Source organism: Lutra lutra, chromosome 1, assembly GCF_902655055.1.
Source record: "Lutra lutra chromosome 1, mLutLut1.2, whole genome shotgun sequence".
Classification (NCBI taxonomy): Eukaryota; Metazoa; Chordata; class Mammalia; order Carnivora; family Mustelidae; genus Lutra; species Lutra lutra.
This window is the reverse complement of record NC_062278.1, coordinates 107,622,484-107,637,473: the sequence shown is the minus strand read 5'-3', so window position 1 is coordinate 107,637,473 and position 14,990 is coordinate 107,622,484. Positions and strand designations below refer to the sequence as shown.

General features: G+C 42.5%; 1 protein-coding gene and 2 non-coding genes across 3 annotated transcripts in view; all 3 read left to right on the top strand.

Moving 5' to 3' along the window:
* KLHL6 (kelch like family member 6) overlaps positions 1-14,990 on the top strand; it is a 55,387-nt gene that overhangs the window by 38,757 nt on the left and 1,640 nt on the right. The window contains exons 4-6 of the mRNA XM_047731585.1: positions 6,610-6,847; positions 12,128-12,330; positions 13,943-14,156. Of these exons, the coding sequence (XP_047587541.1) occupies positions 6,610-6,847; positions 12,128-12,330; positions 13,943-14,156 (655 nt within the window). The remainder of the gene's footprint in view (positions 1-6,609; positions 6,848-12,127; positions 12,331-13,942; positions 14,157-14,990) is intronic.
* LOC125090214 (small nucleolar RNA U13) lies at positions 9,350-9,454 on the top strand. The gene has a single exon (XR_007124241.1). It is a non-coding gene; the product is annotated as a small nucleolar RNA U13 (small nucleolar RNA).
* On the top strand, positions 12,917-13,020 carry LOC125090210 (small nucleolar RNA U13). Its single transcript, XR_007124240.1, has one exon. It is a non-coding gene; the product is annotated as a small nucleolar RNA U13 (small nucleolar RNA).

The window sequence follows — 14,990 nt, the reverse complement described above, 5'->3', positions numbered from 1 at the left end:
AATAAATAAACAAAATCTTTAAAATTTAAAAAAAAAAACAACTCAAACCTAATTATTGTGCTCTTGGGCTTACCCTCTTCACAGCTCCCCATGACTCTCAGGGTAAAGCCCACACCCTTCCTGCCTGAGCTCCCAGAGCCTCGCTTACCTACTTTACCTCTGCCCACTTCTCTAGCGCCATCTCCAGCCTCTCCCCACTGCTAGGGTCCTGTGCACTGCTTGCAGTTCCCCAAAGTGGATGTGCTTTTTCATCCACTAATGCAGACTAAGGTTCAAGTGCTTTTTTCCTCTTTCCGTCTAGTTGACTTCTGCACCAGCTGCAAAAAGTTAAAAGCACCACCTCAGAGACCTCCCTCATTCCCCTAGCACCTGGTGCATTGCTCTGTCGTAGCACCAACCGCCACATGGTAACCATTGACTTCCTCATCTGTAAATGTCTCTATACTGGCAGCTTGTTATGGTCAGAACTATGTCTTGTTGGATTTTCCATCTCCAGACGTTAGGAGAATCCCTGATATAGAGTAACTGATTGGTAAATGTTTGTTGAATGAATAAATGGGTACCAAGATGATGAATACGCATATCATTTGGTTGTACCTGGTTCTCCTTAACAACTTCTGAAGAAGTGTTTTATTCAAAACTTCATAAACACAAAAATAGGCTTAGTGGAAAGGAACAAAACCATCAGGAAATAATAATATAGGGACAGCGTGTTAAGTTTATACGCATGAACACACACACCATTATACCACTGTACAGTAATTCTGGGATAGGCTTCTAAGCCTTCATTAGGCCATTGATAGAAATCCTAACCACAAGTCGTTTAGAAATTATCTGTCTGAGGCCACCGGAGCCTCCTTCTTTTCCTATATATCCTTTTCTATTTGTGTGTTGCCCTCAGATCTGCTGTCATTGATTCACTCTGCAACTATCCTGAAATGTTTAGTAGAATTTACCAGTGATACTATCAGAATCAGGAGGTCAGGAGGGTTTTTGTTTTTTTAATATTTTATCTATTTATTTTAGAGAGAGAGAGAGAGAGAACGCAAGTCAGGGAGAGAGAGGGACAAGCAGACTCTGCATTGAGCGCGGAGACTGATGTCAATCTCACAACCCTGAGATCGTTAACCCAGCCGAAATCAAGAGTTGGATGCTCAACCAGCTGAGCCACTCAGGTGCCCCAGGAGTTTTCTTTGTGAGATTTTTAACTACAAATTGTATTTCTTTAATACATATAGGGTTGTCTATTTCTTCTAGAATGCTTTGGTAGTTTGCATCTTTCAAAGAATTTCCCCATTTCATAGAGGTTATGGAACTTACTGGCATAAAGTTGCTCATGGCATTCCTTTATTATCCTTTTAATATCTGTAGAATCTATAGTGATGTCACATCTCTCACTCCAGATATTAGTAGTTAATGTTTCTTCTCTTTTTTTCCTGATCAGGCTGGTTAGAGGTTTATCAGTTCTATCAATTTTCTCAAAGAAACACCTTCTGGTTTCATTAGTTTTTATGATTTATTTCATTTATTTGAATCTAATCTTGATTATTTTCTTTCTTCTGCTTACTTTGGGTTTAATTATCTCTTGTTTTTTAAATTGGAAGCTGAAGCCATTGATTTGAGAACTTCCTTATATTTTCTAGTATTATCAGTAGTGCTATAAATTTCCTGCGAACTATTTTAACAGCATCCCATATATTTTAATAAGCTATACTTTTATATATGTATGTATGTATTTTTTTCAAATAAATTCTGAACACCAACTGTGTGCCAGATATGGCACCAGGCACTACAAAAACAGTCTCTGCCTTATGGTCTATCAGAGAAGCTAAGACACTAAGTGAATGAACAGTGATGAGTAGACTGAAAGAGAGAGTCCAGGCAACCATATGGGTCCTACCACATGATGGGTATGTGGGTCGCTGGCAGATGGCTCAGCACTGGGTCATCAAAGCCCTCATAAAACTGCAGACAGTGTCTGTCTCTACAACTGCTCTCAGTTCAGTGTTCAAAGTATAGAGTCTTGCTCAACTACACTTCCAATATTCTAGCTACTTTTATTTCTGCTTCCTGTATCCTAAGTCCCTAAAATACAGGTAATAAAGGTTTTCTGCTGATAAAAATTACCTAAGTTGCTGCTATGAAGTATGTACTCTGACTTTGGTATTTGCAGTGTGTGGGAGAGTGGCATTATGAATTTTGGGTTTAGGAGAGGAGAGAATTCTGATATCTGGAAGAGTTTCCAGTGGCAGGAACTTGGGCTTTATATTTAGGCAGATCTGGGCTTTAATCTTGACTGCACAATTTACTGACAGTGTGACCTTTGGTAAGCCAGTTAGCTGCTTGAAAGCTCTGTCCTGACCTATAACATGGAGATAATAATGCCTACCAACTGATACAGTGAGAATTAAATAGGATAATGAATGAGATGTGGTTAGCACAGTGTCTGGTGCATGGTTAAGGCCCCACAAATGAGACCATTCTCATTCTTTTGCAATTCCTTTATGGTGCACTATTTCTCACAACCAGGCATTTTCTCTCTCTAAATCTATGATTTCTCTTTTCTTTTCTTTTCTTTTTTTTCTTTTTTTTTAAGATTTTGTTTATTTGTCAGAGAGAGAGAGAGAGAGCACAAGCAGGGGGAGTGGCAGGCAGAGCAGGCAAAGCAGGCAGAGGGAGAAGCAGGCTCCCTGCTTAGCAAGGAGCCTGATGTACTCAAGGACTCGATCCCAGCATCCTGGGATCATGACCGGAGCCAAAGGCAGATGCTTAACTGACTGAGCTACCCAGGCATCCCGGATTTCTCTTTTCATTGTGTCCAGGGGTTCTGCTTTTCCCCCAATCCTCCTCAGGGCACTTTCTCATTCCTATTTTACAGTCTGGGTAACTGAACCAACCAACCATTGTGATCTTTGAATTGGGGTATCAATTGCCAGTTCATTCCTTGAAACTCCGTCTGCTCACTACTTGAATAATCCTAGGTTTCCTCCTGATAATAGTGGTCTAAGTCTGGAGGCTGCTCTTTGAACACAGTAATCCCCTTAACCTTCCTTTTTCAAACTTCAGCTCTTCTTGTCCTATCATCATCTCTCCCTTTTAACCTTATTCCTCCTCTAAGTTTGGGGAGGTGGAAAACAGTGGGATCTTTTAGAACCCTAAAAGCAGGTGTCAATATGCATTCGATTTAGGAGTGGTAGCTAGTACCTTCATGGAGAGAAGTCTTTGGGGGCAGAGATAGTTTCTCCTTTATTTCATTGCCTCCTAAATGTCTAGCGACCACCTTGATTTATACCCAAAGCTGCTCTGGCATGCGTGGTGTCTCTCACTCCTGAGTGAGGCAGAGGCTCACCCCTGAGGACAGCTTTGTTAAAGCAACATGGTCTCTTCTGCTGGTCCCCTAGTATAGGCCTTGTTAATGAATAGTCAGCAAGGTGCAACTGTTTGTTCTGTTTTTAACAATCTGAAAAGAAACTAGTTAGGCCTAATTGTTGCATGTGATTCACTGGCAAACCCTTCTGTGCGTCTGCAAAAACTTGCACATCTCTGACTTCAAGACTGGCCTTGTCATGATGCCTTTGGGGTTAATATTTTGTCAAATGTAGCTGAATTTACAGTTTGATAATAGTGCCACCACTTAGGAGTTCTGTGGTGCCAAGTGATGAGGTGGGTCTTAATACCTAACAATGCCATCAACTAGATGGTTGTATTAGTTATCTATTGTTGTGTAACAAATTGTCCCCAAACTTTAAGGTAATAAACATTTATTATCTCACAGCTCACAGGAATCTAGGCATGGTTTATTTGGGTGGTTCTGGCCCAGAGTCTCTCATGAAGCTGTAGTCAAGCTATTGGCAGAGGCTACAGTCATCTCAAAGCTCAAACAGGGTTGGAGGATCAAATTCCAGGCTCACTCACAGGATTGTTGACAGGTGTCAGTTCCTTGCTGGCTGTTGGCTGGAAGCCTCAGTTTCTTACCATGTGGGCATCTCCACAGCAGCTGGCTTTTCCAGAGAAAATGGTCCCAGAAAGACTGAGAGATCCATCAAGATGAAAGCAGCAGTGCTTTTTATTTTTTTTAAAGATTTTATTTATTTATTTGACAGAGATCACAATAGGCATAGAAGCAGGCAGCGAGAGGGGAGGAAGAAGGCTCCCTGCTGAACAGAGAATCCGATGCGGGGCTCGGTCCCAGGATCCTGGGATCACAAACCAAGCCGAAGGCAGAGGCTTTAACCCACTGAGCCACTCAGGCACCCTGAAAGCTGTAGTGCTTTTTAAAACCTAGTTTCAGCACTGATAAATCTTCACCTCTGCTGTATTCTGCTGGCATAGAGGCCAACCCTGGAACAATGTTGGGGGAACAACATAAGATGTAAATACCCTGAGGTGGGGATTGCTGGGTGCCACTGTGGAAGCTGGTTACAATGGTGATCTAGACTGGAAAAAAGTCTGTATTGGGTCCTGGGTTACCTAAATCAATCATTCATTCATTCATTCATTCGTTCAACAAGTGTTCATAGAATCCCACAACCTCCAAGCACTATTCTTGATGCTGAGGATCTATTGGAGAATAAGGGCTGTTTCTGCCATCAGGGACCTTATAGTAAATTTCAAAGAAGTAGGAAAAGTGTTGTGATAGGGGAATTCAGGACTGTGGGAACATGTGTAGAAAGTCAAGAATGACTTCTTGGAAGAAAGGACCAAGGGACATTATAAATAATGCCTGTGACTTAAAGGGTAGGTGGATGGGGAAGTGGTATGGGAAATCAAGGACAAATATTATGGGAGGATCCAGATAGCAGGAATGCAGAGTTTTCAGTCAATGGGAGCAGTCTTCCACAGCCTAGGACTCAGGAATAGGGTCCCAGGCTGGGAATCAGGAGTAAGATCACAGCTAGTCCAGTCCCCTACTGGCCAACAGGCTATTGAGGCAAGAGAGCAGCCACTGTGAAGAAGACGGGGCCTTCAGAGGAAGGCTGAGGTCTGGCTTTCAGAACTGGAATAAAGGTCATACAGGGACCAATTCTGGGAAGCTAGTGCTATCATCTAAGCATTGCTCCACAGTCCCTAATTCTTTTGAAAGGACCAGATTGGTGCTGGAGTTGCATCTCAGCTGTGGGGAGGGGAGATTTAGGGACATGAAGCAGGGCAGATAGTGGGAAAGAAAATGACAGAGTGGCAAAATTTGGTGCCGGCTCATTGCTCAGATCCTGTCCTGCCAGCTTGGTTTCTCACAGTGCCTCCAAGTTCCCAGGACCACCCCTCCCACCCTTATCCCAGCTGTCTTCTCCACTGTCAGTGCCCTCAGATTCTGCCCATTGCCCTCCCCCACTTCTTTCTGCTGACCTCCAAAGGAGAGCCCTGCAACATACTTTATGACCATGAATTGAGTATGAAAAATTTACTGTATCTGACTCTTTGGTACAGAAAACCAAAGTCTCTTACTTTGTTTGGTCTGCTTATTTGTGACCATTGAACCTCAAGTTCGCCACTTGAGGGGGCAGTTTATGCTACTGTAACTGGTTTGTCACACCTGTGGTCAAAATTGAAGTGTCATAGCCTGTGTGAGGTCAGCCTGACCTTGCAGCCTGCTTTGGTCATTGAGAAATGGGTGCTGCCTTTCCGTCTCCTATTAGCCCACTTGCAGAACCTGCCCCACTGAGCCCAGGGGCTGGATGGAACCAGGAAGAGAGCAGCTCTCCCTTTTCCCCAGTAATGCTGATATGACATCTCTAGCTGCTCCTTCTGCCATGACTGTTAAGGACTGTGCCTATGCCAGGTGCTCCGCTCATCCCTCTACATCACAACCTCATGAATGCTCACAATGACTTGGTGACACAGAAGTGATCTCAGGCATTTATGGAGATTGTGTTGCTTCTCCAAGGTCACGTAGCCACAGGTGGTGAAACAGGACTAAACTCTGATGTATTTGACTTTCAAACCTCTGTTCTTTCAGCTGGGTTCAAATTTCTATGGTGTGTGGGTTTTTTTGTTTGCTTTTGTTTTTGCTTTGTTTTGTTTTGCTTGTTCAGGGCTCTGAAGGGTCATATCTTTGATGTTGGGACCCAGTCCTCCAATGTCCCTGGCCACACCATGCTCCTGTTTGAGACTTTTCCCCTAAGTCTCCAAGTGCTCTTGTGTGCCTATCATCAGGACTTCTCTTTCAGAAGAGGTCTGGTGGTGAGCAAAGTCTGGGATATCATTAAGAAATTGAAACCGGGAGTGGGGGAAGGTGGCCAGAAATGAAATTCCAGGGTTCAAACCTTCAGACTGGACAGGAAGGGTGAGGTACTTTTGATGGTAAATGGACCTGGACTTCTTAAGATAGCAGCAGAAGCAACAATAGGTAACCTTTGTTGAGTATTTAATATATATGCTGGGCCCCTTCCAGGCCAGGCACACTGCATGTGTGATACCATTTCGTCCTTACCACAGACCTATGAGGTAATTACGGCTCAAGTCCCCATTACACAGATGATGGAGCTGAGGCTCAAGGTGAGGTCACATGGTGGCAGAGTTGGGAACTGGGCTCTGCTCGGTCTGGCTCCATAGCCTGGGCTCTGAACCTCTGTGTCATCCTGCCTTTATGTACTCCCATTGGTTTTCCAGATCATTTCGGAACGCACCAAGCCCAGGATGCATGAGTTTCAGTCTGAGGTATTCATGATCATTGGTGGCTGCACGAAGGATGAACGGTTTGTGGCGGAGGTTACCTGCCTGGACCCCCTGCGGCGCAGCCGCCTGGAGGTGGCCAAGCTCCCCATGACGGAGCATGAGCTGGACAGTGAGAATAAGAAGTGGGTGGAGTTTGCATGCGTGACATTAAAAAATGAGGTCTACATCTCAGGTAAGCAGGAGCCAAGTGATGCCAAAGCAAGTCCCCAGGGGCACTATGTATTTTCTGAATGAGAGCCAGGCAACCGACTTAGAAGGATTACTATGAATGGTGATGATCTAGCTCTGACAGGTCAGCACATGGAAACCAGGAGCTTAGGTGATCCTATCCTGGAAAGCACATTCTTACTTAATGGAGGCTAATCTGTGAGCAGTTGTACTAGGATCTGGGGAAGCAGCAGACAGGTCGGGTCCTGTCTGGAAGAAGGAAAGTGATACTAGAGCTTATTTGGTATTTGCTATAGGGGTATGACACTGAGCTGGGCACTGGGTAATGAATAAAAATGTCTGCTGTCCACCCCAAACCTGAACCTCACCTCAAATTTATTGTTATACTTTTAAAGATTTTTTAAAAATGTATTTATTTGACAGAGAGACACGCAGTGAGAGGGGAAACTCAAGCAGGGGGAATGGGAGAGGGAGAAACAGGCTTCCCACAGAGCAGGGAGCCCAGTGCAGGGCTTGATCCCAGGACTCTGGGATCATGACCTGAGCTGATGGCGACGCTTAACTGACTGAGTCACCCAGGTGCCCCAACTGTCGTACTTTTAGATGCTCCAGTAGCACACAATACTTTGCCATTTCTCACTTCTAAGTTACTTGCTTATTTACTATTACACTGCGCCTGACTCCCATTAGTCCTTGAATTCCAGGAGAGTCAATACTGTATTGCCAGTACCTAGCCCTGCACCTAGCTACTAGTAAATGCTTAATATATATTTATTAAGTGACAAAGTCTCTATCATCTTTACAGCACAGTAGGTAAATTTACAGTTTGGTGGTATTTAATCATTTTCCTCTCACATCAACTCTCTAAGGTAGGTGATTTTAATCTCCAGTTTACAAATGGAGAAAATGCAGGCTCTGAAGGGTTATGGAATGTATCTGAAGACAGGTCACACACTGGTAAACATCAGGCAGGGTTTCAACCCAGGTTCTCTGAGTCCCATGCTCTCCCCAGTTCTTCTTGGGGCTCCTGGGGAGGAGATAATCATCCTTGTCCTCTCTTGGTGGCTTTCTCTAATCTGTATTTGTTTGGGGAAGAGCTTCTTCCCAGAACCAGTATCCTCCAAAATCAAAGTCACATCATTTCTTCCCTGGGAATGTTAATGTCATAGATTACGTGATAACTTTTGTTTATCTTGTAGAAATAATTTTTTAAAGATCTTATTTATTGACACAGAGAAAGAGAGAGAGAGAGCGCACAAGCAAGGGAGCAGCAGAGGGAGAGGGAGAAGCATGCTCCCTGTTGAGCAGGGAACCAGATGCGGGACTCGATTTCAGGACCCTGGGATCATGACCTGAGTAAAGATTTTTTTAAAATTTATTTATTTTACAGACAGAGATCACAAGTAGGCAGAGAAGCAGGCAGAGAGAGAGAGGAAGGGAAGCAGGCTCCCCGCTGAGCAGAGAGCCAGACACGGGGCTCGATCCCAGGACCCTGAGACCATGACCTGAGCCAAAGGCAGAGGCTTAACCCACTGAGCCACTCAGGCGCCCCCGTGTTTTAACTTTTTTACAAAAATAATTTTATATTGGTTTAGAGTAAGCTAATGCTAGTTGCTGTCACAAATGCTAAATCTCAATGAATTATTGCAATAGTATGTGGGGAGAGTGGACCTGCTTCACTCAGTCATTCAGAGACCTAGCCTCCTTCCATTTGATGATGCTGCTGTTTTCCATACGTGGCCTTTCAAGGTTGATGGAATTCAGGAAGAGGGAGATACTGAATGAGTTGAGAAAGCACACCTGCTCATAACAGCCTTAGCCTGGATGGGAGGCATCAATCTGCTTACATTCTATGGACAAGAACTAGCCATATTCCCTGCTGCACCATCAGCCCCCATGGAGGGGGTCTAGGAAATGTAGTTTAGCTGCGTGCACAGGAGGAAAAGACAGGTTTGGCAATCATAGTCTATGTCACATATGCTACACACGTTATATTCTACAGTTTGTCCTTTCCTTCACTTAGATTTGTTGTTGTCTATTGAAAATTGACACAAGCAGTGCATGAAGGCATGTTTGTTACACACAGTTAAATCACAGAAACTTGTACTTCAATTAATGATTTTGGACATAATTACATATCAATATAATCTTAATTATGGATTAAGTCTATTGAATGAATGAAACAATTTTTTTAGCTTTTATTTTCCCATTGGAAAAAAATACTGCAATAGGCATTTTATTTTATTATTTTATTATTTCAAGGATTTTATTTATATATTTTAGAGGTGGGGGGGAAGAACAGAGAAAGAGGGAGAGGGACAAGCAAACTCCACACTGAGCACAGAGCCCCACACAACACTCAAACCCATGACTTGGAGATCATGACCTGAACCAAAATCAAGAGTCAGGCACTAAACCAACTGAGCCACACAGTTGCCCCACAATAGGTATTTTAATACACATATATTTAAGAACTTGTGCTGCTGTTTGGAGAGATTCCTGGAGGTGCCTTTTGTAGTTCGTAAGTGTCATGATTGGGTGTTCATGCTATTGTGTGACATGTGCCTCCCTTTTTTTTTTTTTACGACCATGGCACATTACCCATCTGATGTGAAAAAAAAAAAGATTTATCAATTTAGAATTTTTGTAGATATTGTTAAATTGTGCTCCAGAAAGGTTGTAACAACTTACAGTTCAACCAATGTTGAACAGTGCCCATTTTCTACATCCTTGCTAACATTTTTTATTATTGATTTACATTTTTAATAGCCTAGAATATTTAATTCATTAATTCAATAATTAATTCATTAATGATGGTAGCACATTTTCATATATTTATTAGCTAACACTTTATTTTTTTTAGCTAACACTTTCTTTTTTAAAAAATTATCTATTCCTACCCTTTGTCTTTCTATTGGTAGTTTGCCTTTTTGTTAATTTTTTGGAGCTCTTACTATATATCCTTTGCTGTTTGTATTGCGAATAGTTTCCCTCAGACTATGATTTTCTTTTAACTTTGATTTATATTGTATGTAGTAACTTTCTTTCCTATGTGATTCTATGTTTCATTCATGTCATGCTTAGAAAGCCCCTCCCCACCCCAAGATCATCAACATCTTCTATATACTCTCCAGTTATTTTTATAAAACCATTTACTTTTGAATTTTATTTTCAGCATAATGTGAAAGAAGGATATAATTTAATTTTTCTCCAAATAGCCAATTGTTCTACTACGATTTATTTAATGATCCTTATATCTTTCAATCTCTTCTGTATTCTTGTTTTTCATTGGTCAGTTTGTCTCATCTTATGCCAATACCACAGTGTTCCATTATCATAGCTTTTTAGTATATTTTGGTATTTGCTACGAAAGCCTTCTTATTCATTCTTTTTCCAAAGTTTCTTAGGAATTTTTCCAAATTTACTCTTCCAAATGAAATTTAGAATGATCTCTTCAAGTTCCCTGAAAAGTTCCAAAGGCACTGAATGCATCAATTATCTCAGGGATGGTTGACATTTTTGCAATAACCTGTCTTCTCATCTATGCACATGATATGCTTCCCACTTAATCAGATCTTCCTTTACATCTTGCAGTAAAAATCATAAATTTTTCTTCTTTTCAATATGGTGTACATACATTTCTTTGAAAGCATATAGTTATTTTATAACTCTTTTAAAAAAGATTTTATTTATTTGAGAGAGAGAGTGTGTGTGTGCATGTGTGAGGGGGGAGGAGCAGAGAGAGAGAATCTCAAGCAGATTCCTTGCTGAGTGTGGAACCCAATACAGAGCTCCACCCTACTGATCCTTAGGCCATGACCTGAGTCAAAAATCAAGAGTCGGATTCTTAACCAATGGAGCCACCCAGGCGCCCCTCTTTTATAACTTTTGACACTACCTTAATGGGATCAATGTCATACACAGTGTTTTGAATAGAGACCTCTAAAAGGTATACAACCCAAGGAAAAATGGCTAAACTATATGAACAAAAAAATTCATGGAAGAGGAAGAAGCTCGGTCTCCTGAGCAGCCAGGAAAAGCCAAACTATGACATTACTTTTCTCCATCAGCGTATACAATAAAACAAACAAACAAAAAAACTCTCTTAATATATGTCGTGGATAGGAGAGGGGTAGGTCAACCAGGATAGCTGTGCAAGGCTCTTTGGCAACACCTATAAAAATTCAGAGTGTGTGCTCTTAGAAGTCTCACTTCTGGGCTCTACCCTGGAGAAACACTTACCCAGGACACAGAACATCATCACGGATACATATTGCCCCACTAGTGCACATTTATAAGTCTGAAAAGTACATCTTTGCTTTGAGGAGTTGGTGGTACTCTGTGCTGATAAGGAATGGAAACACAAAGCTGATAGAATACTAAAGTCACCAAAAGAGTCAGTTCCCCTTTGTCTTGATCTCTCACCCTAACTGCATTATGTATTTTCAGTTTATTAAGGAGAGTGGTCTTAAAGGTTTTTTTTTTTTTTTAAAGATTTTATTTATTTATTTGTCAGAGAGAGAGTAGCGAGAGTGAGCAGGCAGACAGAGTGGCAGGCAGAGGCAGAGGGAGAAGCAGGCTCCCTGCCAAGCAAGGAGCCCGATGTGGGACTCGATCCTAGGATACCAGGATCATGACCCAAGCTGAGGGCAGCTGCTTAACCAACTGAGCCACCCAGGCGTCCCAAGGAGAGTGGTCTTGAAGAAAATATTTACCAGCTCATTCTCAAATTACCTATTGTAAGCATCTCATTCTTTTATAATAAAAATTATTAAACAATAGGACAAACCCACTTTTTTTTTGTATAGATCAGAGATTTGAACTGAGACAATTTTGTAAGATTTCTTAGTGATTTTTCCAGGTTTGTATTTGTCTAAATAAGTAAGCAAACAAAACTTAAGGTGCCTTCTAATTTAGCAGCTGGTCAAGGCCCTACAGTCCCTACTGGCAAAAGTCCAACCTCACCTGACCTGCCTTACTTCCTGCCCCTTCACTGCACAGACATGGAGTCCAGGCACCTGCTGGCTCCTACCCACCTATGCGGACTTGATGCCACTTCCCTGAAGACTTCTCTGGACCCAACTCATTCAGCCACTTATTCTCTGAACTCAAAGCACAGAGGTGACACATGACACAGTCTGGTACACAATTCACCCCAGCCTCATACTGGCTCTCTCTTTTCCCCTGCGTTGGCTCTGTCTCCTGATCCAGACCATTTTCTTAAGGAGGAAGCTGTATTTCTGACACATCTAGTGGTTTCTTAAATGCTCTATTTCTCTTCTAGGTGGCAAAGAAACACAACATGATGTTTGGAAATATAATTCTTCAATCAACAAATGGATTCAAATTGAGTATTTGAATATAGGCCGCTGGAGGCATAAGATGGTGGTGTTAGGTGGCAAGGTCTATGTGATTGGAGGTTTTGATGGCTTGCAGAGGATCAACAATGTGGAGACTTACGACCCCTTCCATAACTGCTGGTCAGAGGTATAGGAGATTTATTTCTATGAGTGACTTTGTATTACTACTTCAAACCTTTAAAAAAAAAAAAAAGAAAAGTATATGCCCATGTAGGCATATGGCTTTCTGATCTCTCTGCTCCCACTGAGAACATTGTTGGTAGCTCTGAGCTTCTCTCCTAAAAGGAGCCTTTGCTTCAGCATTGCTGATCAGGTCACAGAAACAACTTCCTTCCAGGTGGGGAAGCTCTGGGCGGACAAGAACCCCAGGTGTAGAGGGGAGACTTGGTCCTAAACTCAGTTGGCATATCTTAGCTCAGAGTCGCTATCTCCCCAGATGCCATCTGCCCTTGTTATCTCCACAGTGGGCAAACAGGGATCCCTTTAATGTACTGTTTACTGAGTCGGAGTAATTTGGTAGTGTTTAGAGCTTAGCCCTTATTTATTTGCCTATTGGTGAACAATTTACATGCTGCTTGCAAGACTTTAGCTATTCAATCTCAGGTGTATATCATTGCTAGTTAATGGGCACAGAGTTCACAAGGTGAATGAGCTCTGGTGGTCTGCTACAGATAATGGTACTGCAGTTTATGCTTAAAAATGTGTTAAGAGAGATCCTTTTGTAGTTCATAAGTGTGATGATTGCATGTTCACACTGTTGTGTGACATATGCCTCCCTCGAACTTTTTTATGACCTTGGCACATTACCCGTCTCATGTGAAAAAAAATTTGTCAAGAGAGTAGATCTCATGTTAAGTGTCTTTACAATAATAATAATAATAATACGATCTCACTTCCTGTATTTTCAGGTTATGCCCAATTTCAAATTTTCTTTCTCCTTATTAGATCATATGTCAGAATATGTTCCACACTGGGGGAGTGTAAAACCTGGTCATTAGGGGCACAAGCAAAGGTAGCCAGGTCGTCATGGCATCCAGCCAAGATCTGTCAACCTGAAAACTGCTGTATAGCCCTTAATTTATGGGGGTGTGCCCCAGATCTGCTCAGCTGTTTAAGTCCTGTTACAGAGTTGCACCATGACTAATGAGGGCCATGTCCATGGTTAAGAGGCTCTGGGAAGTCCCCTTAAGTGCTGTGGGGTTCACAGGCTGGGAGTACAAGTATGGCTTAATCCCCAAATCTTATTTTGCCCCAGAGTGGGAGTCTGCTTACCTATGACCACCTGAAACCCTTATACCAGCTTTTCTTCCTAGATAGAAGCAATAAGGACAATGCCTGGCACATAGGAGGCACTCAGTGAATATTTTTTGAATGAAGGAACACATGAATGAATATAAATATGCATGTTTGAGAAAGCATTTTCCTCCAACATTGGCTGGTTTCATCTGTGTAAACATTTATTCCCATGTACACCTTTCCTCACCTGATAGCTGGAGTTTGGAAGAAACTCAGCCTGTTCTAGCCCATCCTGAGCTTTCAGGGAAAGTGGTAAATGCATGCTTTGACCTCTCTGCATCTCAGAGGGAGTCAAGCCCAAAGGCCTTGTGACCTCAGGCAGAGGATGCGCAGACTTGCGTCCCTTAGCTCCTGGCCTGTGTCGTGTGAGCCACTGCAGCAATCTGGGAGCAGTCTGTAGCTGTGTGACTGACAGCTCCTCCTGGTGCCCTATGCCTCTGCAGGCTGCGCCCCTTCTTGTCCACGTCAGTTCCTTCGCAGCTACGAGCCATAAGAAGAAGCTCTATGTGATTGGGGGAGGACCCAATGGGAAATTGGCCACAGACAAGACTCAGTGTTATGACCCCTCAACTAATAAATGGAGTTTAAAGTCGTCCATGCCAGTGGAGGCTAAATGCATCAATGCAGTCAGTTTCCGGGACCGCATCTATGTTGTTGGTAAGTGAATGAATAGCATCTTATTTATCTGAGCCCACCCATGCAGCCTTGCAGGGAGATCAGATGAGGCCCTCCTGGGAACTCAGATTCCTGGGTGATGTGGGTGAGGTTGAAAAAAAAGAAAAGACCAGATTGGAATTTACCTTCCAGTCTTGGATGCAGAAACAGCTCACTTTTAGGGGACATACAAAGCAGACTGACAGTGGGATCCAGTGGAGGAGCCAGAAGCTGCTACAGGAACAAAGTGTATTGTAAACATTAGCAAATGTACAGATATTGAAATGTGCACAGTATATGTGATAAGTGACCGATAAATGGTAGCTATCATCATTTCTTATTTTGTGTTCATGGGAATTTTACCCTTTCTACTTGCTTTGGGAGCTCTGACAAGTTGCATTTAGCCAAGAGGAAAGCCTGGCTGGTCAGACCACAGTAAGCATGTAATTGTTAAGGATGATGGATCTCAATCCTGACTATTCATGAGAATCACCTGGGGAGCTTTTTACAGAAATATGCATTGCTGGAGCTTACCCCAGACCAATGATATCAGAATGAGAGGGAGGACACTGGCCAGCAGAGCAAGGTGTTTTGAATGTGTAAGTGATTTTTCCCGTGCAGCCACGACTGAGAGTCACTGATGTAAGGAGATGCCAAAAATATGTAACTTCAGCAAATAAGAGCTAATCAGAGAAGGCTTCCTGGAGGCAAAATACAGGAAGAGATTAAGGAAAAAGCCCTTCTCACCCTTGCTTCAGGTTTCCTGTATCTCTATGGTCAGTCTCATGACTTCAAAGCTCATCTTAAGATGGTGACTCGGACTGGTGTGCCAGGTCA